The sequence below is a fragment of the Piliocolobus tephrosceles genome, chromosome 6 (genome assembly GCF_002776525.5).
Source record: "Piliocolobus tephrosceles isolate RC106 chromosome 6, ASM277652v3, whole genome shotgun sequence".
Taxonomy (NCBI): domain Eukaryota; kingdom Metazoa; phylum Chordata; class Mammalia; order Primates; family Cercopithecidae; genus Piliocolobus; species Piliocolobus tephrosceles.
In genome coordinates, this window is record NC_045439.1 from 127261004 (window position 1) to 127286246 (window position 25243).

General features: G+C 43.3%; 2 protein-coding genes across 2 annotated transcripts; both read left to right on the forward strand.

The window, feature by feature from the left end:
- Nucleotides 1–1486: 1486 nt before the first annotated feature.
- On the forward strand, nt 1487–15216 carry SNRPA1 (small nuclear ribonucleoprotein polypeptide A'). Its single transcript, XM_023193591.2, has 9 exons — nt 1487–1666; nt 3957–4104; nt 5081–5159; nt 9155–9201; nt 9472–9574; nt 10191–10270; nt 10684–10759; nt 11431–11524; nt 14947–15216. The coding sequence occupies exons 1-9, from the start codon at nt 1585–1587 to the stop codon at nt 15003–15005; spliced, it is 768 nt and encodes a 255-aa protein (XP_023049359.1). The 5' UTR covers nt 1487–1584; the 3' UTR covers nt 15006–15216.
- A 3653-nt stretch (nt 15217–18869) lies between these two features.
- On the forward strand, nt 18870–24174 carry SELENOS (selenoprotein S). Its single transcript, XM_023193601.1, has 6 exons — nt 18870–19037; nt 19693–19827; nt 20990–21096; nt 21665–21754; nt 21849–21927; nt 23499–24174. The coding sequence occupies exons 1-6, from the start codon at nt 18962–18964 to the stop codon at nt 23576–23578; spliced, it is 567 nt and encodes a 188-aa protein (XP_023049369.1). The 5' UTR covers nt 18870–18961; the 3' UTR covers nt 23579–24174.
- The last annotated feature ends 1069 nt before the right edge of the window (nt 24175–25243 follow it).

Here is a 25243-nt window from a genome sequence, read left to right on the forward strand (position 1 = left end):
GGAGGATCTCTTGAGCCTGAGAGGTCGCGGCTGTAGTGAGTCCTGATGGCACCACTGCACTCCGGCCTAGGTGACAAAGCAAGACCCTGTCTTAAAAAAAAAAAAAAAAAAAAACTAATCATCAAACAACACCATTAAGAGTGAAAAGGCAAGCCACAGAGTGTGTTCATATCCCTAATATATAAAGAAATTCCAAGAATCAATAAGAAAAAAGGCAGACAACTCCATAAGGAAAAAAATGAGCCAAGGACTCGGAAGAACACTTAACAAAGGAAGCTATCAGAAGGGGCACCATACACGTGAGAAAGTTCTCAGCTTCATTAGTTATTAGAGAAAAGCAAAGCAAAGCAGTAGTGCAATACCACCACACACCCATCAGAATGGCTAAAGTTATAGACTTAAAATGCCAACAAGGTTGAAGCTGGAAGCCATGAAAACCCTTACACACCACTGGAGTGTGTATATTATTTCAGCCTCTTGGTATAACTGTTGGGCATTACTTATTGGTGATAGATATCATACCCTGTGTCCCAGCAATTCCACTCCAGGAGAAACTCATGCAAATGTGCATCAGATCCACGTACCAGAAAATTCATAGCAGCATTACTCGGAATAACCCTAAACAGAAAACAACTTTGATGTCCATCAACAGCAGAATAAGTAATTTATGGTATAATATATACAGCGGAATTCTCTTCAGCAGCGAAAGCAAACAAACCATCTCTGTACGCGACCTGGATGGACTCCAGACATAATATAGACTCAAATAAACTAGGCCAAAAAAAGCATACTGCATGATTCTATTTATATCAAAAGCAAGCAAAGTGAATCTGTAGTGTTGAGTTCGCGGTTGCCTTTGGGAAAGAGGGAAGCTTTCAGAATAGTGGTTTTTTGGATCTCGGTGTCGGCTAAGCAGTTGTGTTCACTCTGGTCATTAGTCACGCTGTAAATTCCTCATATGCACACTTTTCTGTATATCACACTTCATATGAATATTCAGAAGTCTAAAGGCCACAAGCTTAACCGCAAACCCTACCGTGCCCTAGGCCAGGTTGGACTTGCGGAGCTGTGGGGTTGTCCCGGCGACCTGCCCCGGGCGGGCCACCTAGGCCGGGATCTCACACTGTAACCCCGAGCCAAGGCCCAGGCCCGGGAGGGGTACCTGAACTCCTGGACCCTTCACTGAACCCCACGGGTCCCCGCGCCGGCTGGTTGAGGGAGAGCAGTCACAGCTTCCCGTCCCACCTCAAGGTGCGCTAATGCATGAAAAAGTTCCCCTCGGGTGTTTCCACATTCGCCTTAACTTTTAAACACCAACGTCTGGAGTCATAGGTTCTCCAGACTCCAAACACACCCCAGGAAACAACCCAGAACCAGACACATCCCCTGCGCGCGGCAAGACTTCCGGCAAGAACGACCCCGGAGGCGTGGCTCTTCGATTGCTTCGGCCTGGCGGGCGAGCTGCGCGCGCACGCGGCGGCTGCGATTGGTGCTGCCTGGCGGTGGGGCGCGGGGCACAGTGGGACGTCTCGCTGGCGGGAGACGACGGGCTTTCCACGGCGCGAGGAAACGGGAGGCAGCAGGATGGTCAAGCTGACGGCGGAGCTGATCGAGCAGGCGGCGCAGTACACCAACGCGGTGCGCGACCGGGAGCTGGACCTCCGAGGTGAGTCCGAGGGCGTGGGCGGCCAGTCCCCGGGCGGCACCGCGTCGCCTTATTATCCGCGCTCTGCCGCGCGCACCGAAGGCCGGAGCTTAGCCCGCGGGCCGGTTGTTTGGGCTCCGACCGGGCTGCGCAGGGAACGCCGGGCCTGATTGTTGCTGTTGTTGCCAAATGAGCATCCCGTTAGGTTCTTGGGAGCCTTCTGTTGCCGCCGTGCCTTTTGCCAGGCACGAGTGACTTCATTACTTCCTGGTGCATACTCGTGGGGCTCTATTAGGCCTTGCTTGGTTGTTTCGCAGTTGGCTCTGTTTGAGGGCCCGGAAGAGCGGCTCGTTAATGGTTGTAACGCTAGTGCAGGGCGAGTGATTTGTTCTTAATACTTGCCGCCAGATGATATTTTGAGCGTAGATGGGATATGTGTTCATTGTTCCTAATGTGAGGGAGAAAACTAAGTCCCCGAACAACAGCGATTGTTTCCCCCAGTATTTTCTACTTAGTAGCTTTGTCTGGCGTTTCCCCTTTATGAAAACGGTTTAAAAATTGAACTGTGTGACCCAGGTTTGCATCGCCCTGTGCTGTGTGTAAGTTGTGGAAGCCCTCGCAATTATTCAGATTCCTGTACTAGTTCAACCTTAGCAAGACTTGGTAAGATATTGGGAGGGCAGCTAGCTAGTTGGCATTTCAGGAGACGACTTTAAAAAGGATAGGAAGAGCAACTTCTCTGGGGATAAGACCATGCAGCCATAGCCTGAGATTTGTTCCCACGGGGACCTATGGCTTTGGAGCAGCATCGCTGCGGGATCTGCTTAGATTTCTTGCTGACCTTTGGGAAATCCCAGTGTGGTGTGGTGTGGTGTGGTGTGTTGTGTTGTGTTGTGTTGTGTTGAAATGGAGTCTCGCTCTTTCGCCCCAGCTGGAGTGCAGTGGCGTGATCTCGCCTCACTGCAACCTCCGCCTCCCCGGTTCAAGTGATTCCTGTGCCTCAAGCCTCCCGAGTTGTTGGGATTACAGGCGTGAGCCACCACGCCTGGCTGATTTTTGTATTTTTAGTAGAGACGGGGTTTCACCATGTTGGTCAGGCTGGTCTCGAATTCCTAACCTCAAGTGATCCGCCTCCGCTGGCCTCCCAAAGTGCTGGGATTACAGACGTGAACCACCGCGCTCGGCCCCCAGTATTTTTATTTTGTTGAAACTAAGTTTCTTAGAGAAAGGTTGAGTTCAAGAGCAACTCACCACTTTTTTTTTTTTTTTTTTTTTTTTGAGACGGAGTTTCGCTCTTGTTGCCCAGGCTGGAGTGCAATGGCGCGATGTCGGCTCACTGCAACCTCTGCCTCCCGGGTTCAAGCGATTCTCCTGCCTCAACCTCCCGAGTAGCTGGGATTACAGGCCGGCGCCATCACGCCCGGCTAATTTTGTATTTTTAGTAAAGACAGGGTTTCTCCATGTTGGTCAGGGTGGTCTCGAACTCCTGACCTCAGGTGATCCGTCCGCCGCGGTCTCCCGAAGTGCTGGGATTACAAGCTTGAGCCATTGCGCCCGGCCCAACTCACCACGTTTGATGATCTCTGCCATTTCTCTTTATGGAGTACGTGCAGTGTTGAAAATATGTATTTTGATGCAGTACGTGTAGTATAGCTCTGAATTGTGTCCTTTAACTTTGGGTGAATTCTTTTTTAGTAGACCTTGCTTCTTCAGAATAGAGTGCCTAACACAATAATTATGCTCAAATTGGACAAATTAACATTTGAGTGTTCTCAGATTTATTACTCTATGTAAACCACTGAGTTCTTCAACTCTGAATTGGAGCTGGGGGAGGGGAGGGAGAACTGTCATATCTTGAGGCTGTTCTGATGGGTTCAAAGAATCTGGCCCGTGGAGATGCAAGAGTGGAGAACTGTTATCCACAATGTTTGAACGCTGTTTGGGCACTGAGACTAAGCAGCTCAAAGTGTGCGGATTCCGCTTAACTAGCCCAAACGACTTAAAACAGTGTGAGGCACCTTGTAAATGTTCTTATAAATGTTAGCTACCTATATCACCCATTATTATTGTTCTTGTCCTTGTTGTCATTAGATTGTAAGCTTCATGGCACTGGGTACTTGAGACTCGTTCAGCATTTTCTCTCTAGTATCTTGTACAGTGGCAAGGCATGTATGACATGGCATAGGTGCTAGGTAATACTTCCTGAATAAATCAAAGCCTGGAATCAGATACTATGAAATACTGCTAATGTTTTAAGGGGCTGTTTAGTTATATTAATACCTCTTGTGTGTTTTTTTCCTCCGTTTTACAGGGTATAAAATTCCCGTCATTGAAAATCTAGGTGCCACATTAGACCAGTTTGATGCTATTGATTTTTCTGACAATGAGATCAGGAAACTGGATGGTTTTCCTTTGTTGAGAAGACTGAAAACATTGTTAGTGAACAACAACAGAATATGGTAAGTGCCTGTAGGGGAAAGTAATTTTTTTCCCCTAGGGTAAATGTTGCAGTGTTCCCTGAAGAAGTTGTAGCACGTACTACCGGTTAAACCTACATGTTGGTTTTTTTTTTAATTTTTATATTTTTAAAAAATATTTTTTCCATAATGGAAGCCACGTTCAATACATGTTTTTTCTTAAAATGAGAAATGAACTTCACTTTTCCTATAGAGATCCAGAGATTAACCTGGCTTTAGTCTAGTCTTGTATCTGTTCGGAAATCATGTATTTTTATTTTCATGGTAAGTTTCTAATTAAAAACATGTTGCTTTGTATACATTTTGGCTTCTAGAACAATTATCAAAGGGGTCATAGTAAAAGGATATATAAAGGTAACAATTATACTTTTGACTGAGCGTCTCTGCTATTTTTTTTTTAACTGCAACTTTCTAGACTGTTACTTATTGAAATTGAGATCTTTTTTGACCCTGTCTTCATCAGCTCTGTGTAAACTTTATTGGAGAAAAAGCACTTGGTGTGTAGATAATGTCTTTAAAGGTACTGGATGGTGAGTGGGATTTCCTTCAGATAGAAATATATCTCGTAGGTTAACCATTCCCCTATAGTATAGTTGTTGTGTCTTGTACCTGAGCTGTGAATGCAGAATTATTTGTATTTCTGCGCTGCCTGCACAAAAAATCATGAAGTGAGTTAAATAGTTTGTGCCACCCAGGAGTTGCACCTTTTCTCAGCTTCCACTAGACAGTGTGACAGTAGAATTAGCCCCAGGCAGTGTCCCATAGGCATGGGTTCTAAAATCCCACTTCTGTTGCTGACGCTGTGGCCTCAGAAAAGGGTTCTTTTTGCTTTGTTTCCTCTTTGTCAGGGTGTTGGATGAAGGATCTGTGTCTCTTTGAGATCCTCTGAGCAAGGAGGTAATTAAAATTGTGAGCTTATTTAATTTTCACTTTTACTAAGACTCTATTTTTATTTTAGCCGTATAGGTGAGGGACTTGATCAGGCTCTGCCCTGTCTGACAGAACTCATTCTCACCAATAATAGTCTCGTGGAACTGGTAAGTTGCACAGAAGGAAAATGTATTTGGTGGGTGGAGTTAAAGGTACTATGTTCTTCCTACAGAAAATTTACAAAATCTAGAAAATCTCATAGAAAATGATCTCAGTATCCGCTTGTCTTTTTCTTAATTCAGGATCTGGGCCTTTTGGGTTCTGCAGCTGTATGTTGCAAATATTTTCCTACTCTTACTTGCCCTTTGACTTAGGATGTCCTGTTAGAGAAGTTCCTAATTTAGGTGCAGTCCAATATTGTAGCCCTTTTGATGTTTAAGCTTCCCCTATTCCAGGGTTGTAAACTCCTATGTTGTTTTCTAGAATTGCAGTGTCCAATATAGTACCAGTAACTACAGGTGGCTACTCATAATTAAGATGTGCTAGAACTATAAAATACACACTGGATTTCAAAGACTTAAGTGCAAAAAAAAAAGTAAACTATCTCAGTAATTTTATATCGATGTTGAAATGGTAATGTTTTGGTAATAGGTTAAATAGCATATTATTAAAATTAGTTTCACCTATTTATTTTAACATGGCTACTAGAAAATTTTAGATTACATATCTGATGTGCATTAAATCTTGTTGAACAGTTCTAGTCTAAAAACCTTGTTTTACTCTTCACATTACATGAACGGTCCACTTGGAACTGTTTTTATGCTTTTTAAATTTCTGCTCTGTGTATCCAATTTTTAACATAATTGAAATACTGTATATTGTTTTGTAACCTAAATTATTCACTTAAACACTGGATGTGTAAATTTATATTGTAGGCCAGGTGCCATAGCTCATGCCTGTAATCCAAGCACTTTGGGAGGCCAAGGTGGGAGGATCATTTGAACTCAGGAGTTCTAGACCAGCCTGGGCAACATAGTGAGACCTCGTCTCTCTCTATAAGTAATTTAAAAAAAAAAAGGCCAGGCACAGTGGCTCATGCCTGTAATCCCAGCACTTTGGGAGGCCAAGGTAGGCGGATCACAAGGTGAGGAGTTCGAGACCAGCCTGGGCAATATGGTGAAACCCTGTCTCTACTAAAAATACAAAAATTAGCCGGATGTGGTGGTGGGCACCTGTAATCCCAGCTTCTCGGGAGGCTGAGACAGGAGAATTGCTTGAACCCAGGGGGCAGAGGTTGCAATGAGCCGGGATCATGCCACTGCACTCCAGCCTGGATGAAGAGTGAGACTCTATCAAAAAAAAAAACCCAGATGTGGTAGCGTGCATCTGTGGTCCCAAGTATTCCAGAGGCTGAAGTGGGAGGATCAGTTGAGCCCTAGCAGTCAGTCGAGGCTGCAGTGAACCATAATCATGCCTCTGCACTCCAGTCTAGGCAATAGTGCGAGACTCCATCTAAAAAAAAAAAAAAAATCGCGTAACTTTATTTTGTGACCTAACCTTCCCCCCATACTTTCCTGATTGTTGAGAATGAACTGTGTTCCTTTCCTTGTGGACGAGGTCCATAGCATCCTGTAGATTCTCAAGGAGATGCTTGACTACAAATGTAAGAAAGCCATGGCCATGTCCTTTCTAAAGTGTGTGAAGTATTCAACCAGAAATACATATTTATAGGCAATGTGTCTCATGATAGGTGCTGTTAGAGAAATTATAGTTGTATTTAAAGCTCTTTGCAAAAATGAAGACCACTGGACTTACCAGTTACTGAGAGAGGTATGTTAGAATCTCACAACATGGTAGTGGATTTGACTATCCCTGAAGTTCTGTCAATTTTAGTTTTGTATATTTTGAAGTTGCCTTATTTTTATACATGCAAATTTTGAATTACTCATATCTTTCTGGTGAACGGAACCTTTTTATAATTTTGTGACCCTCTGTCTCTATTAATGCTGTTTACCTTGAGGTTTCTTTTACCTGATATACCAAAACAATCTTTCTTTTGGTTAGTTATATGCATGATAAATCTTTTTCCATCCAAAATTTACTTTCAACTTTTCTGTACCTCTTGTATTTTAGATTTATCTGTTGAAAACTGTATGGTTGGAATTTTTTTTTTTTTTTTTTGAGACGGAGTGGCTGGAGTGCAGTGGTGAGATCTCGGCTCACTGCAACCTCTGCCTCCCAGGTTCAAGAGATTCTCCTGCTGCCTCAGCCTCCCAAGTAGCTAGGATTACAGGTGGGCACCATCACATCTGGCTAATTTTTGTATTTTTTTTTTTTTTTTTAGTAGAGACAGAGTTTCACCATGTTGGTCAGGCTGGTCTTGAACTCTTGACCTTGTGATCCACCCACCTCGGCCTCCCAGAGTGCTAGGATTATAGGCGTGAGCCACCGCGCCCCGTGAGCCACCGTGCCCCGTGAGCCACCGTGCCCGGCTCTGATGAGAATTTTTTACGATCCAGTCTGAAAGCTCTTTTAAGTGAATTATTTATATTTAGTCTGTTTAATGTAATTACTGGTGTGTTCCAGTTTGTCTTCTCTCTGTTCTGGGGCTTTCTGTTTGTACCATCCATTCTTCAATCCTTTTTCTTCCCTTTATTGTACATGCTCTCCTTCTGTCATTCCATTTCTCCTTCTAATGGTTTAGAAATTACTCTCTTTCAGTCTTGAGTTAGCGTCCTAGAAATTAAAACATACATATTTAGAAAAGTTTAAAATGAAATGTTAAGATCACTGTACTGTGACCTTCAACATTTAATTTTAAACTTTGACACCTTTACCCTCCTAAACAATACAGTACAGTGACCTTCAACATTTCAGCACCTTTCAGCTTGTTACATATTTATTATTTTTTGAAACCCATCACTACATCACCATTATGTTTTACACTGTGTATGTAACAAATGTTACCACTTTGTTCTTTTTTCCTTTTTGGATCATCTTCAGTGGGGGTAAAACAGTATCAAGCTCTAGAGCTCCCTCTGGTGGTTTTTGTGACTTATTTGAAGATGGCAGCTTGCTTTTTGAGAATTTCTGGCTCTGCTCTCCCTGTTTTTATCTGTATTTTTTTCTCACTGTGCCTCTTGAACACACACACCCCTCCCCTGCCATCTACCCAATTTGCGTCTGTTCCAGCAGTTTCTCTTTAGGGCAGGTCTGTGTTGGGATATGATTTCTATTAAGAGTGAGGCCCCCGACCGGGCCTGGTGGTTCACGCCTGTAATCCCAGCACTTTGGGAGGCCAAGGCGGGCGGATCACCAGGTCAGGAGATCGAGACCATCCTGGCTAACACGGTGAAACCCCCTTGTCAGACCTCTGAGCCCAAGCCAAGCCATCGCATCCCTGTGACTTGCACGTAGACCCCCAGATGGCCTGAAGTAACTGAAGAATCACAAAAGAAGTGCAAATGCCCTGCCCCGCCTTAACTGATGACATTCCACCACAAAGAAGTGAAAATGACTGGTCATTGCCTTAAGCGATGACATTATCTTGTGAAATTCCTTTTCCTGGCTCATCCTGGCTCAAAAAGCACCCCCCACTGAGCACCTTGTGACCCCCACTCCTGCCCGCCAGAAACAGCCCCCCTTTGACTGTAATTTTCCTTTACTTATCCAAATCCTATAAAACGGCCCCACCCTTATCTCCCTTTGCTGACTCTCTTTTCGGACTCAGCCCGCCTGCACCCAGGTGATTAAAAAGCTTTATTGCTCAAACAAAGCCTGTTTAGTGGTCTCTTCACGCATGACACCCGTCTCTACTAAAAATACAAAATAAAATTAGCCGGGCGTGGTGGCAGGCTCCTGTAGTCCCAGCTACTCGGGGCTGAGGCAGGAGAATGGCGTGAACCCGGGAGGCAGAGCTTGCAGTGAGCCAAGATTGTGCCACTGCACTCCAGCCTGGGCGATAGACCAAGACTCTGTCTCAAAAAAAAGAAAAGAAAGAAATTATTTAAACATTTGTGATGTGCTAGTATTGGGCTTGGTGCTAGAGAGTAAAAGTTAAGTAAATAAATAAAAGACAACTTGCTTCAAAAGCACTCTCCCTTTCCAGATCTCAAAATAGCATGTGGTATTCGTGTTCTTACCTGTGGCCATTACTTTACAGGGTGATCTGGACCCTCTGGCATCTCTCAAATCGCTGACTTACCTAAGGTATGGGAATTACATATTGTGACAAAATGAATGAAGTCCTTTAAAATAAAATTACTTTTACCAGCCTTGACCTTAATGTAATCAGTTAATTAAAAGTGCCTTTTACAAAGAAATATTGAATGTATTTCCTTAATGGTAAATTGTTACAGTGTTAAAATGTGAAGAATGTGAATGTTCCCTTGATTTATAGGTTCCTTAGACTATTCAAACAGACCTTTTGAGTGCTGTCCCATGAACAAGTTTGCCATTGTGTTACTTCTTTTCTCGTAGTATTCTAAGAAATCCGGTAACCAATAAGAAGCATTACAGATTGTATGTGATTTATAAAGTTCCACAAGTCAGAGTACTGGATTTCCAGAAAGTGAAACTAAAAGTAAGTAGTAATCTGTTGCTTGTGAGTCATTATAGAGTTGTGTGTTTTTCTTTATATTTTTATTACTGATTATTAAAATTGTCTAAATGAGTAAATTTTACCATTAGTTTGTAATGAAAATGGGGGGGAAATGTTACGTCAAATTTTTTTCTAATAGCAGAGTTTATGATAGAACTTTAAGTTAAAGCTCTTTTATGTAATGCTGGCCATTCCAAAGTTTGCAAAATGTTGAGGCCACAGTGAACACTCTTAACAGTGGATTGTCTGTTTAGATACATTCCTAGTGGAGAAGTTAATGTAACCCACTTTTGTGCAGCTCTGTTTGTTAGGAAGGTTTTTCCCTTTATTAGGAGTTCATTATTTTATTGTTTATTTAATTGCCTTCTTAGCTCCCTGGGATCCCCTCCTTGGAACTAGGAGAGTGAACTTTCTTCAGGGAGCTTTACCAAAGAAAGAAGACCACTGTGTCTTCTCTTAATTTGAAATTGGCTTTTTGGTATTTTCACCAGCCTGCTGGAGTATTGTAGGAGAGTTCACTTCCATGTCTTCTGAGGAATGCATCTAAATGCATGTGGTATTCCTATTTCCATTAACTCTGTGTGTGGTGTCGCTGTAGGAGCGTCAGGAAGCAGAGAAAATGTTCAAGGGCAAACGGGGTGCACAGCTTGCAAAGGATATTGCCAGGAGAAGCAAAACGTAAGACACGGATATCCAACTTAACTCTACTTCACCTTCAGAAACATGATCTGATCTGTCTGGCAGTTCGTCTCCTACAAAATTAACCAAAAACTCTGACATATTAATGTGGTGTTAAATTTGAGTGCTTATAGTCCATGTACATCAATGGTCCATACATCACAAGAAATTTCTACCAGGTTAGCAGAGCAAATATTTCAGTAGTCAGTCTCAATGTTGTACCATGTACATCCTATTTTCTATATAGGAAGATGAACTGGATGGTGTTTCTGAAGGAGAGAGTTCTTGTATCAGTTTGTTAACAAAGATAAGATACTACACTGGTTGAATTACTTTCAAAAGCTTTTGAAAGTAAAAGAGAAGCAACTTCTGTTGGTCTAGGTTTAACAGTTTATGTTCTTCCCCCTCTTAAGTTTTAATCCAGGTGCTGGTTTGCCAACTGACAAAAAGAAAGGTGGGCCATCTCCAGGGGATGTAGAAGCAATCAAGGTAATTATGTGTTAGGCTTCTTGACTGGAACGAGCTAAGATGGGTTCAGAACACAAAGTTGGATAATAAACATGACCTGAACATTGCAGATTTCGTTTTCCCACAGTTATTAGCATACAACAATATTTCTGTTTAAGGAAAAACTAGCATAAAATTATTATTTGATCAGACTTGAAATTACACAAGCTAATTAATGTGGAGGCAGCTTTGTCTTTCTCATTTTCCAGGGTGCATTTATCACTTTGAACAGTTAGTTACCTTGGTATGCTGTCTCAGTGTTTGCCTTAATTTTTACTTTCAAAGATTTGCTGTCTGGCAAATCTTTTTGGCTGATCAGTAGGACCCTAGTTTTATAATATTGCCTCCTTAAATTATTCAGTAACGTAATTCCAGATAGTTACTTCACTTAGCTACGATTTTAGGACATGTGGACTGATTATTTACTCTTTTATAAGAAGGCCTGCATCTCTTCACCAATTTTAGAAATTTGTGTTTTGGCTTCTAGTTTTATTTTTGTGGGGCAATAACATTCTTCCCCCAACACCGAAGTGTTTAATATTCCAAATGCAGAAGTTGCTGTGAATTTCTGTAGGTGATTGATACTTAGTTTTCTGGGTAGTTGATACTTGATTGAAGTTAATCATCCATCTCCATTGCCGTCTGTCCTCCAGAATGCTATAGCAAATGCTTCAACTCTAGCTGAAGTGGAGAGGCTGAAGGGGTTGCTGCAGTCTGGTCAGATCCCTGGCAGAGAACGCAGATCGGGTGAGCAAATGGTGTTCTTTGTACATTCAAATTAATGTTACACTCAAAGTGTAACTCACACAACCATTTAGATGCCATGACTCCAGAATGCTAGAATAGTGCCTCCTTACATCAAATCTAATATATGAAATCTCTTTAAATGCTCTTTGAAGATAAAGTATTTGATGGGTTGGGTGCGGCGGCTCACCCCTGTGATCCCAACACTTTGGTAGGCTGAGGCAGGCAGATCACCTGAGGTCAGGAGTTCGAGACCAGCCTGACCAACATGGAGAAACCCCGTCTCTACTAAAAATACAAAATTAGCCTGGTGTGGTGGTGCATGCCTGTAATCCCAGCTACTTGGAAGGCTGAGACAGGAGAATAGCTTGAATCCGGGAGTTGGAGGTTGTTGGTGAGCCAAGATCACACCATTGCACTCCAGCCTGGGCAACAAGCGAAATGCCATCTCAAAAAAAATAAAAAAGTAATTCATAAAGAAAGTTAAGTCATAGCACTGTGGGGGATTTTATGTAAAAGTTGAAGCTAGCATTACTTCAGCAATGGAGTGAACTGAACACTAGAGATAGCCATGTGGACTTTCACCTACGTATACTTGTGTGTGTGCGTAATAGCTCAGTAGTTAGGAACACAGGATCTAGAGCCAAGCAGTCCGAGGCCCAAATCTTAGCTTCACCAGCTCTGCCTTTGGACAGCTTTCTTCAAGTCTTTCCTCATCTTTAAATCTGAGATAATAATAGTACCAAACCTCAAAAGGTTGCCGAAAGGCTAAGAAACTGAACTTAGCACAGGGCTCAACATTAGCGAGTTTTTGATGAGTGGTAACGGTTCTAACATTTGAATGCCTACTTTATGCCAGGCAGCATGTGGGGCACTAGGGATATAAAAAAAAAATACTGAAATACGTCTTACAATGTAGTTTTGATATGAATGTAACTGGGGACCTCTACTTAGACTGCTATCTTGGGGAGAGTTTCCTAGGGAAATAATGTTTCAGCTGGGAGCTAAAAATGAAAAAGTTTTTTTTTTCTTTTTGAGATGGAGTTTCACTCTTTTTTGCCCAGGCTGGAGTGCAATGGCGTGATCTCGGCTCACTCTAACCTCCGCCTTCCAGGTTCAAGCGATTCTCCTGCCTCAGCCTCCCAAGTAGCTGGATTACAGGCACCTACTACTGTGCCCAGCTAATTTTTTTTTATTTTTAGTAGAGACAGGGTTTCACTATGTTGGCCAGGATGGTCTCGATCTCTTGACCCCGTGATCTGCCCGCCTCGGCCTCCCAAAGTGCTGGGATTACAGGCGTGAGCCACTGTGCCGGCCAAAAAGACATATTTTAAGACCAGTAATTCTCCTGGGAGGCCGAGACGGGCGGATCACGAGGTCAGGAGATCGAGACCATCCTGGCTAACATGGTGAAACCCCATCTCTACTAAAAAATACAAAAAACTAGCCGGGCGAGGTGGCGGGCGCCTGTAGTCCCAGCTACTCGGGAGGCTGAGGCAGGAGAATGGCATAAACCCAGGAGGCGGAGCTTGCAGTGAGCTGAGATCCAGCCACTGCACTCCAGCCTGGGCGACAGAGCAAGACTCCGTCTCAAAAAAAAAAAAAAAGACCAGTAATTCTCTACTGTATGGTTTATGGGCTTCTGGGAGTCTAAGGTGAAGACTGTTTTTTCTGTTGTTGTTGTTTTGAAATGGAGTCTTGCTCTGTCGCCCAGGCTGGAGTGCAGTGGTGCGATCTCACCTCACTGCAGGAATGGGTTCACACAATTCTCCTGCCTCAGCCTCCCGAGTAGCTGGGACTACAGGTGCCTGCCACCACGCCCAGCTAATTTTTTGTATTTTTTTTTTTTAGTAGAGACAAGGTTTTACCATGTTAGCCAGGATGGTCTCGATCTCCTGACCTTGTGATCCACCCGCCTTGACCTCGCAAAGTGCTGGGATTACAGGCATGAGCCACCATGCCTGGCCGAAGACTGTTTTTATCTAATAACACCAAGGTGTTACTTGCTTTTGTATGAACATTTGCACTGATGGAGCAATAGTGGGTACAACCGCTGGCACAGTAGGAGTCAAGGCAGCAGCCTAAATAATAGTTGTTATATTCTTCCCTATTCTGCACTCCCAGTAGAGTGCATACCAGTTTCACTTAAGAGTGTCCTGGATGCAGCAGTAAAGATAATTAAATCTCACTCCTTGAGCACACGTCTCTTTGATATTCTGGGTGACAGAAAGGGGATGCACATGTCTGCATACTTGAGTTAGGTGGTTATCTCCATGCACTAGTACAGTCATTTCAGTTGAGAGGCAGCTACTTGTCTTCTCAAACATGAAGTGAGCCTGTCACTTCAAGGAAAACAATTGAAAATTCAAGATTTGAAGCAAAAATTAAAATTTAGAAAACTTGTATCCACTGCCATAACCTACCAGCTTCCCAGTACCTCAAGACTTTTCTGGGGAACTCAATAGTAATGTTAATGCATGTGAATTAATGGGTGTGACATTTTTGATGTTGTGTAATTACATGGCTCAATGTTTGAAAGATCTGCAAAAGTCGGTGAACCACTGTTTTCCAAATGATACAAAATCATGTATGGGTAAAAAAGTACAAGATAAACCAAGTAAGAGTATGAAAAGTTCATTGATAAAGTTTCAGACTTTTACACTGCCGTCTAACCTTTAGGAAGCTACCATTTGTCAAGTTTTACCATGGTATCTAAAAAGAACATCCATCATTATCTGCACAGGCTATTAAAATCTTCCTCCCTTTTCTAACTATTTGCCTGTGTGGCCAGATTTTCTTCATGCCCTCAATCAAAATACCATATTGCAACGGATGGAATGATGAAACCAATACAAGAATTCAGCTGACTGATGTTAAGTGAGACATTATTGAGTAATTTTCCCAAACAATTGAAGGAGTTACAACTTTTTTTCCTTCTGGAATACATTGACCAAAATATCTGCCATAAATTGTTGAACAAATGTAACATTTTTTGGTAGTTGTTGCCATATTTCCCTAATTTAGAGACAATAAAGTCATTGAACTGTTGCCAGTATTTGGCATGTAGTGGGTGCCCAAATGTTTTTGAGTATTTCTGGGTTTTTTGCCTACAGTAGTGCCATGAAAAGCACATGAGTATAGACTTTACCTTCACCAAAAATGAATTATCATCAACCACAATGGGAGGTAACAATTTTGAAACCTTTGTGACCCCTTTCCTTTGAAATTGACCATCCCTTCCAGTACCTGCCAAAGACAGACTAGACTGTCCCTGGACGATAAGTTCCTCAAAGGCAGGGGCTGCTTTTGATCTTTCTGTACCTACCTCAGTGCCTAACAAAGAGTGGCCACAGAACGAACACTCACATTCTAAGGGAATAGATTTCTAAAATTGATACTACTTTTGCTTGTGTGGTTTTCTTTAGGGCCCACTGATGATGGTGAAGAAGAGATGGAAGAAGACACAGTCACAAACGGGTCCTGAGGAGTGACGCAGATGTATAATAGACCCTCTTGGAAAAAGTCTTGCTTTTCGAACATGGTATAATAGCCTTGTTTGTGTTAGCAAAGTGAAATCTATCAGCATTGTTGAAATGCTTAAGACTGCTGCTGATAATTTTGTAATATAAGTTTTGAAATCTAAATGTCAATTTTCTACAAATTATAAAAATAAACTCCACTCACTGTGCTGCCAAGTTGTGTGTCATCATGGTGCATTTGCAGTGAGGTCTAAGGACATGTTTAAATTGGAAACGCAGGAGGGCAGCATTTTCTCAGTAGGCTTCCTGGGCTGGATTAGAGTCTAGCTTCTGCGATGTCATGACACATGCCAGGAAGGCCACCTTTTCTGCTCCCACATAGCCCTTCTGTTAATGCAGACTTACCTCTCGCTCCGGCTTCTGATATGACAACTGAAATGATTCCATTTTTGAAATTGATTGGTGTGTCCCACCAAGCCTGGCTACGTTTTTTGTTCCCCGCCCCCTCCCCAAGGCTGGTCTCCAACTCTGGCTTCAAGTGATCCTCCTGCCTTGGCCTCCCAAAGTGCTGGGAGTACAGGCCTAAGCCACCTACCCAGCCTCTAGTTTTACATATGTACATAGTTAACATAAAGGTCATATGGAGAGTCTACAAGAACATTTGTTGAAAGGGGTGTAAGTTATTCATATTTGAAAAACACTACTATTTGATTGCCATCTCTCTGATCTCCCTTAGCCATGATAGTCTTAATCCCATCTTGTTGCATATACTTTTGTGAAAACCTTGGCACTTCATCAGTTAGCTATTGCTGCAATAATGCTGTATAACAATCCACCACAAAACTCAGGGATTTTAATCAACAACACTATTCTGTAGTTGACTCTGCTTATCACTGTAGGTCTGGATTAACTGGGGTGGCTTGGTTTCTTTACAGGTCTCAGATGAGCCAGCTCACCCGGCAAAGGCACAAGAAGTAAACACTAGGAGCTTCTAAAGGCCTATGTACACTCAAAACTGACACACTTATTTCTGCCCACTTACTATTAACCAAAGCAAGCCACCTCGCCAAGTACAGAGTCAAAGGATGATGGGGAAATACATTCCTTTCACCTTGCCGTAGCAAGGATGTGGCTGTGAGAAGGAATGACAAATTAGGGCCAATTATTTAGCCTACAACAGTCAGTGACAGGTGACAGTCCTGTCTACTGTCCACCTTTGTCCTCTTTCTGCAAATAATACCTGAGCAATTACATTGAGCAAAGTGTTTGTTGAAATACCTTTCCTGTTCTAGATAAGCCAAGCCAGGTAAGGTTATAACACCTGATCACCTGATTAAAGGGACGAAGGTAACAAATGCCTGGCTAGGATGAGTAACTTCTGTCAATAGGACCATAAGATCACTGTGCTAGGAACTGAAAAGCCCATCATCCATGCACTCAAATAATTTAATATCTATTAGATTTTAGTGGAATATGTGCATTATATGTACATACGTATACAACACTAGTTCACAATAGTTTACAAGGATACTTTGGTTTTCTATATGCTTAGAATGTGCATTTTCATCAGTTAATACTGGTTTCCGTTTTATGTTGCAAAGTCCTGAGTGAAAAGGATTGTTGCCTTTTTTAAATGATAGAACCTAAAATGTTACAATTTATTCCATCTTTGTGATTATAGACATTACAGGATAGGGTAGCTAAACAAGGCAAACAAAGCAAATGTTCCTTAATGTAACCAGATGCAACATTTTGGCATTTTTATACTGTGCATGTTGACTTAATTCATTGACATGGATTGAAAGCTGGCAACAACAAATCTTTGCAATTTAGGATCATCTTCCCTAACTAAGTTTTGTGGGGTTGTTTTTTTTTCACCCTGGCTGGAGTGCAGTGATGCAATCTCAGCTTACTGCAACCTCCACCTCCTAGGTTCAAGCGATTCTCCTCCCTCAGCCTCCCTAGTAGCTGGGATTATAGGCACCCGCCACCACACCTGGCTAATTTTTGTATTTTTAGTAGAGGCAGGGTTTCACCATGTTAGCCAGACTGGTCTTGAACTCCTGACCTCAGGTGATCCACGCACCTCGGCCTCCCAAAGTACTGCGATTACAGGCGTGAGCCACCGTGCCTGGCCAAACTTTTTTGTAGAGATGGGATCTTGCTGTGTTGCCCAGGCTGGTCTTGAACTTCTGGCCTCAAGGGATCCTCCCGCCTGAGCCTCCTAAAGTGCAATAGGATTATAGGCAAGAGCCACCATTCCTGGCCCACTGCAACATTCTTGAAGCTCTCAAGTCTTCATCTGACACCGTGTTAAGTGGGGAACTCTGTTAAACCATCCTGTTAAGTTACTATATAAAAATAAAACTGCTCCCAAGCATTGATTGAAACTGTTTTGCTATGAGCTTCCTGAGAGAAAAGTGAAGCCTAACCATTTTTTTTCCATGAACTATGACCCCAGTACAGTGTACCTAATGTCCTTCACAGCCTAACAAAAGAGGTCAGGCAACCCTGCTCATCCTGTCTAGTTCATCAGTATTTAGATGTAAGGTGGATTTAAAGCTAATCTGGGACCGAGAATTGCAGCTGTAATTCCAAGAAGTCATTCAATTTAGCACATAAATGTTTCCTGCAAGATGCCAGAGCAAGTGAGAAATCACTCTGTAGCAAAGCAAAGAGTGATGGTGGTTCATCATCTTTTACAACTGAAAGGCAAACATGAAGAAGGAAATTATATCCTCCCTCCTAAAATTCCTCATTCAATTGATAAGCTATCTTCACAGCCTTTATGGATGACATCCAGAGTCCTCGGTTTGTTTATTTGAGGAGTGCATTTTCAAGGTGGCCAACAGGGAAGAAGAGCTTTCAGGTTTTTCTTTGCTATGGCTCATGAATGCCAGGTCCCCTTTATTGCTTTCTGAACACACTGCTGGGAAACCTTGATGAGGTCAGTGCTCAAATCCTTGCAGCCGTCCCCCTTGAGGAACTTCTTGGCAAACCTGCGTTGAAGAAACACTGATTACATTCACGCTTCATGTCAGGGTTTGCCTTCCCCACACTGCTCCTGGCGACGGTGGTGAGGCAGCACTCGGATGTTGTCACCTGTTCATTATTTTTTCAGTTATATTCCCAATTCCCAACCCTTCTTTTGAGACACAACTAGGTATGTGCACTTCAAATGCTCCAGAAAAACCCAGGGTAAAATTTCAAATAGGATGGTTATGGTCACCATAAAGGTGGTGACGTTTGAGTGGCGGAAGAGGGTGCAGGACGACACTGCAGGCAGAGGAACACAGCCAGGACACTATTAGGAGTAACTCTGTGATCGTGGCTTGTGATGATACAGTATAATTCAACACAGGTTAGAGCCATTACTATGATCGTTCTTTCCTAAGAAGTTTTGATTTTGGAGAAAAGAACCTTGAGGATCGGTGGGGACTTTCTTGGCCTGAAGGGTATCACCGGCAGCAGCAGCAGGAGGCTGCCCACGTTTCGTGCTTTCACTTGGGGTGGACGTTGGCTGCAACCCTCAAACGCTGGTAGTCGTCAACCTACTGAGCCCTGTTGTCCAGTGTGCCCTGGGCAAGGATGTGGGTGCAAATCCTGCCTCCGGGCGACCACCGACCTCCTTCGCTTCAGTGTCCAATTAGAAAAAAAAAAAAGAAAGTAGAAATTCAGTAAGAAATCCGTAAAAGAGGTCTGTCCTTCACCCCGTCTCAAGCCAGGAGATATCACAGAAAGTACCCGCACGCGCCGTCCCGGCCCCAGCAAGAGTAGCCGGGATTTTTCCCCCGCCACGCCCCTCGGCCACGCCCCCTGCGTTTGGCCCCAGCGTCGGGGCGGGGCCGGCCTGCGATTGGCCGAGACCACGACCGCGTCCGAGCGCGCCACGTGTGCGTGGGAGCGCACCGGAAGCGTCCGGCTGGAGGCGCGGCGGCCGGCCTGGGCTGCGGTGGCAGTCATGGAGCGGCAAGAGGATTCCCTGTCCGCGCGGCCGGCCCTGGAGACCGAGGGACTGCGCTTCCTGCACGTCACGGGTGAGTCGTTGCGGGGCAGCGGGGGCGCGCCACCGTGATCGGTGGGTCGTCCTTCGCTGCTCGGGGAGCCGGAGCCAGGGAGGCCTGGGAACGGACGGGCGTTGGCGCTTACGCGGACTCTGGGCAGTAGGCCCGGACCTTGCGCGGAGGCTTCTCGGGAGCCGCACCTCCCTAGGCGGCTCGTCTGGCCGTTGTTTGCGCAAGTCTTTTTTTGCGAACCAAGCCCTTACTGTTGTAGTTACTGGGGTCACTCGGCCCTTGGCGTTTGCCTCTGGGACCTGCCCCACACAGCCTCCTACACACTCCTAACCCCGCGCTGTCACCGCTTTGTATGTGGTTCCCTAGGTCTGAAAGGCCTTTGCCTTCCTGATTCAGATTAGTTGCTCTTCATTCTTCAAAACCCAGTTGCTGTGCCCTCCACGCTGTAACTGCCCCTGACTCCCCAGATGGTTGAGAAGTCTCACTTCTCAGTGATCCCTGAAGTGTCGCGCTTGTTCATATTTTAACGATCTACTTAGGAGGCTTTGTTCTCAGCCTAGACCATGAAGGCTTTGAGGTCAGGAGTTAGACTTAGTTTGCGTTTGTTGAGTCTTATGGAAAGCTCAACTAGTAGTGTCATTTTTAGTTTTTTTGAAAACTTTTTGTTTCTTTTCAGTGGGCTCTTTGCTGGCCAGCTATGGCTGGTACATCGTCTTCAGCTGCATCCTTCTCTACGTGGTCTTTCAGAAGCTTTCCGCACGGCTGAGAGCCTTGAGGCAAAGGCAGCTGGACCGAGCTGCGGCTTCTGTGGGTTAGTGCCTGATAACCGAAATGAAAGCGGTGGTTTTACACCTACTTCTTTATATTAAGATTTAGTCTCTTATTAAAAGTAAGACGGACGACGTAGCAAGACCCTGTCTCTATTTAAAAAAAAAAAAAAAAAAATAGCCGAGCGTGGCGGCACACACCTGTAGTCCCAGCTGCTTAGGAGGCTGAGGCGGGAGAATAACTTGAGTCCAGGAAGTCAAAGCTGCAGTGGGCTATGATCAGGTCACACTACACTCCAGCCTGGGCAATTGATTGAGACCTTGTGTTTTTTTTTGTTGTTGTTTTTTTTTTTAAGAAGGAAGTATATGGTTCTTGGCTGGGCGCAGTGGCTCACGCCTGTAATCCCAGCACTTTGGGAGGCCAAGGCAGGCGGATGACTTGAGGTCAGCAGTTGAAGACAAGCCTGGCCAACATGGTGAAACCTCCTCTCTACTAAAAATACAAATATTAGTGGGGCATGGTGGCAGGTGCCTATAATCCCAGCTATAAGGGAGGCTGAGGCAGGAGAAATCGCTTGAACCCAGGAGGTTGGAGGTTGCAGTGAGCTGAGATTGTGCCACTGCACTCCAGTTTCTTTCTTTCTTTTTTTTTTTTTTCTGTGAGATGGAGTCTAGCTCTGTTGCAAAGAGCGAGACTATGAATAGATATTATGAGTAGAAATGAGTTCATGTCTACTCATAATGCTATTTGGAAGGATTTTTCTTTTCTGTAGAAACAAATACTTAAGAATCTTACTTCTGGGCTAATTAAGGGATGGATAATGATTTAGAAAACTTTATATTTCCTTAGTCTTCCAGGATTCTAGTCAACCTAGAGACTGTGGGTGTCACTGAGGTATCCAAGATGTGCTCTGGCTACCATCCGAGGCTTTATGAATCGGAATTGCTCAGGAGAACTTAGAAATTGGCATTTCTAACAGGTTTCTGGTGATGTAGATATTTGGGGCTAAAATCCATGGCTCAGCAACAGACCCCTGCCCCCTGAAGCAGTAAAATATATGCAGAGGGGTTAGGAGTACTCATGTAAAAACATGTTTCATTGTCTGATGTCCATACCTCTTTATACTTTTAATAATATGGACACTCAAAAGTTTATATTTTATATTGTACAGAGTGCTTTATCTCCATTTTTTTCTGACATTTTAGAACCTGATGTTGTTGTTAAACGACAAGAAGCTTTAGCAGCTGCTCGATTGAAAATGCAAGAAGAATTAAATGCGCAAGTTGAAAAGCATAAGGAAAAACTGAAACAGGTATGAACTAGCTTCAGTTTGAATGTGTACATAGAAGTTGTCTGAGGCTTAGTGGATGACGATGCCTATGTGTGTGTTGTCTATAAGCTTCTAGGACCAGGTCCTATCCCATTAGATTCAGTAAGCATTTCAGTTCCTATGATGTAAGTGTTGGTACCAAGAAGTATACACTATTGTTAGGGAACACTAGATGTGTGAATATATTACAATGAAAGGTCCAGAGCAGAAAAGGAGGAACAGACTGGAGCAGGATGCATGTGAGTGTGTGTACATGTGCCTGTGTCTTCCACATTACCAAAAATGTACTGATAGGAATGAGTTTCAGAAGAATGGAGTCAGTAATTTTTTTCGTGAAACATTTTGCTTTCTTTAATAGTGTACAAAAACCAAAGCTTCTCTATGTGAGTTAAACTCACACCACCAGATCACAACAGTTTTATTAACTAAAGAAAACAAGGGTGAAGTTTGTTCTGAAAAACATTTAAATTAAGAATTATCAGAGTTAGCGTTGTCTTTGAGAGAGATGGCAGCTTCTGAACTCTTTCTGTACAATGTGATTGTTTCTCAGCTTGAAGAAGAAAAAAGGAGACAGAAGATTGAAATGTGGGACAGCATGCAAGAAGGAAAAAGTTACAAAGGAAACGCAAAGAAGCCTCAGGTGACTGGAGACCTCGGCCAGCTGGCATGCAGTAGATGAAGATTGCCAAGTAGAATGTTTTAATTGCTTCTTACACCTGTGTGTGTTCAAACAGGAGGAAGACAGTCCTGGGCCTTCCACTTCATCTGTCGTCGTGAAACGGAAATCGGACAGAAAACCATTGCGGGGAGGTGGTAAGCACCACTGGTGTCAAATGTTAACAAATTTTCAGCACTTACAGGATATAGTTAACCTTGTAGAAACAAGATTATTTGCTTCTTTGTCCTTAAGTTTAGACTAATTCCTTAGGATTGTGAAGATTCAATAAAGGAAACAGAGGCAAACCACCTCCTAGGTCCTCACTAAGTACTTGGAAGGATTGTACTTACGGTATTCTCACTTGATCCTTCTGCAGCCCCATAGGGGGAGAGCTAAGTAGGGTGGGGAATTGTCTGCCAATCTTCAGATGAGTGTCAAGGAGCTGGAACACAGTGGTTTTGGTCTTTCTAGACGGGACCACCTTGTTTCTTGCAAATAACAAGGAGTAGCAGACAGATGCTCATCCAAAGCTTTTTCCTGTGTGCAACACTGCCCTAGGGACTCTGGATAATGCCACAGCAGTCTGTCTTCATCCCATCCCTGAGAATTTCAAATTTGGGAAGACGGGACTCCCAAATGAAAATAAGCAGTCCTTTGTGATTCTGGCTAAGAGTTGCAAGTTACTGCTGAGTAAGGAGAGAACAAAGACACTAGAACACTGTAGGAACCAAGGCGGAAGACTTTGTATCCTCCATAGGAAGAGAGGGGCACAGCAGAGGCCTGGAGGCCTGATGGCGTCTTTGAGGACTGAGGAAAGACTGGGACATGGGCTCCAAGGCAGCAGGGCTACAAAATTGGCTGACCTTAAACGCTGAGCTGTAATCCCCTTTGTGTCAGAAGACTAAACCTGGCTTGCTGGAGAGAAGGTGATGCATCTGGAAAGAAAATGCTATTTTTAAATGGTCCTGCTGGAAACTTATTTTTAGACACAGAGAGGTGATATTTAGGAGAGGAATGGAAATTATAGAAGATGGAATGCGTGGCCTGCTTGCATGCATGGCCTCTTTCAGCATCCCCAGCATTTCTGAGCTAGGGCTTTGACTAACCTGGCTTTACAAATAAGGAAACTGAGGCACAGGGTTTAATTGCCCACAGATTCCACTGCAAGTAAGGAGTAACGCCAACATTTTAAGTTCTGCCTGGCCCTAGAACCTGAACACTCAACCAGGTTACCAATTGTCCATTGACTTTGGGAAACTCACGAGGGAGGGGGTGGTGGGGGGTAGGGAAAGATACAGATGACCCTGTTCTGACTGGTAGAAGTGACAAGTTTGATTCTGTTTTGATTTTTTTAATCCGTTTTCTGTAGCTTGAACGGCCCTTATTTGAATGTGTGACTTTCAATAAGCACTGTGATAGGAGGATTCATATACTTAAATCAGGCCATCTTGAGAGAGTTTTTGGTGACTCTTTTGCATGTGTTTTGGAGTTGGGACAAAGCAGCTGAATGACTTTTTTCCCCACCAGAAAATCAATTCAAATGGCAATCACAATATAAAGGTTTTTTTTTTTCATATAGCAGCTAAAAGGTTTTTTTAAATGTCCCTTAGAATCCATATCTTTGCAATGCTTTGCATGTCACTCTCATAATTTTATTTTGGATATAGAATGTCCCCAGATTTTCAGATTTTATCAATACTGTTGTGCTTCTTTTCTGTCATTCTAGGTTATAACCCTTTGTCTGGTGAAGGAGGTGGAACCTGCTCCTGGAGACCTGGACGCAGAGGCCCATCATCTGGCGGATGAGGCTAAAAATCTTGTTAGTGTCGCTTTTGACATTAGCAAGATGAATCCTTAACCCTTGATTCAATTGCCTTACGCACGCTTTTCACAGTGACTAGCCAAGGGGAGGTGGGGTTGATTTCTGTTCCTAACTACACCTGCATATGTCAGGGCTCCAGTCAGCAAAAGGTATAGATGTTGCCTCTAGGCATTAGGTCATTAGTCACATTCCACTTGGAGACAGTGATTGCATTCATTGAGTTCATGGTTAATTGCTAGTTGGTAGGTAAAGGCCTCTAGATGATGAGCAGTCTTGATAAAAGAGGCCTAGTAATGTTCTTTTGAAATTAGAAATCCTTGCTGCTAGGACAGTCTCTGTGACAGGTTGCGTTGAATGATGTCTTCCTTATCAATGGTGAGCCCACCAGTGAGGATTACTGATGTGGACAGTTGATGGGGTTTGTTTCTGTATATTTATTTTTATGTACGGAACTTTGTAAAAACAAAACTATTTAAAAAACGAGAATAACATTTTTAGCATCTTTATTCAAGGAGATTTATGGACTTGAATTTGTCTATCAAACATTAAATAGCTTTTTATTACTCACAACTTCCAACTATTACTTATTTCTCTATTTATTATTGCTTACCCAAAATAAGTCTGGCAAGTGGCAGACTCCTTGGGGTTCATCCACAAAATCGGGTGCTTGGAGTCCAGTTGCTGAATTACTGGGATAAAGAAACATCATGCCTCGAGGTTCCTCATAGGCTGACCACGTTTCTACGCGTGCTCTCAGTTCTTCCCTTATACCATGACTCATCTTTTATGCTCTTGTCCAGAGGCACTATCAGCAGTTTTGGATAAAGAGCCAAATAGTAAATATTTTAGACTTTACAGGCCACATACGATCTCTGTCATATAGTCTGAGGTTTTTATATTTTTAAAGGATTGTTTTTTAAAAAGATTCTCTGTTCCTGGGCTGGATTTGGGCTGCGTGCTGTAGTGTGTGGACCCCATCTAGATCATCAGAAGGAAAAACATTCACCTTCAGAATAGGGGTAATTCACTACAAAAGCACTCTAGAATGGTCTCATACATAAATTAGTCAACATTTGTTATCTCCTGCAGGTAGAATATTCCGTGGTTGCTTCTTGACAGAGGCAAATACAGTCTGGCTGTGCGAGACTTAAAATCTCTTGAGGAGCGCTCTGGAGAATGGCTGAAGGAGAGGAAACGGGAGCCTTGAGCAGTGTAATTACAAACAAATAGGTTGACATAGTCAAGACTAAGTCTGTGAGTCTAGAGAGACTTGAGTTTTATTTTGCCTGTGGAGGAAATTGGGGGTTTCAGGTCAAAGAGAGGGTCAGTGGAAACAAGGGTGGACCTTGTGAGAGGTGTGGGGAAGTCCTGGGACCCTCACTCCCCTTCCAGTGTGTAACTGGATTGGCTCCCACCAGCACAGAAGATTTACGACGTGGGAAATGGTATACTTGGATTAAAATATTTCATCCAGATTTGTTTACATCTAGAGAGAACCCCTTGTAGGATATAAGGAAACTTTTTAACATTCTTCCTTGAGTATATTTTCTGTAACTGAAAATGTATGTGAAGTGGCTGTCAACTACACATGTCATAAGTAGAGGGGCTCTGGGTCAGGGTTTCATATGCAGCAGAGCAGCTCCCTTGTT

What these genes read in the sequence shown, in the direction of transcription:
- SNRPA1 (XM_023193591.2), top strand. Translation starts at nt 1,585, where the DNA reads ATGGTCAAGCTGACGGCGGAGCTGATCGAGCAGGCGGCGCAGTACACC. An exon ending in ATAATAGTCTCGTGGAACTG is followed by an intron (nt 5,160 to 9,154) that starts GTAAGTTGCACA and finishes ATTACTTTACAG; the next exon opens with GGTGATCTGGACCCTCTGGC. An exon ending in TCCAGAAAGTGAAACTAAAA is followed by an intron (nt 9,575 to 10,190) that starts GTAAGTAGTAAT and finishes GTGTCGCTGTAG; the next exon opens with GAGCGTCAGGAAGCAGAGAA.
- SELENOS (XM_023193601.1), top strand. Translation starts at nt 18,962, where the DNA reads ATGGAGCGGCAAGAGGATTCCCTGTCCGCGCGGCCGGCCCTGGAGACC. An exon ending in CCGAGCTGCGGCTTCTGTGG is followed by an intron (nt 19,828 to 20,989) that starts GTTAGTGCCTGA and finishes CTGACATTTTAG; the next exon opens with AACCTGATGTTGTTGTTAAA. An exon ending in AAAACCATTGCGGGGAGGTG is followed by an intron (nt 21,928 to 23,498) that starts GTAAGCACCACT and finishes CTGTCATTCTAG; the next exon opens with GTTATAACCCTTTGTCTGGT.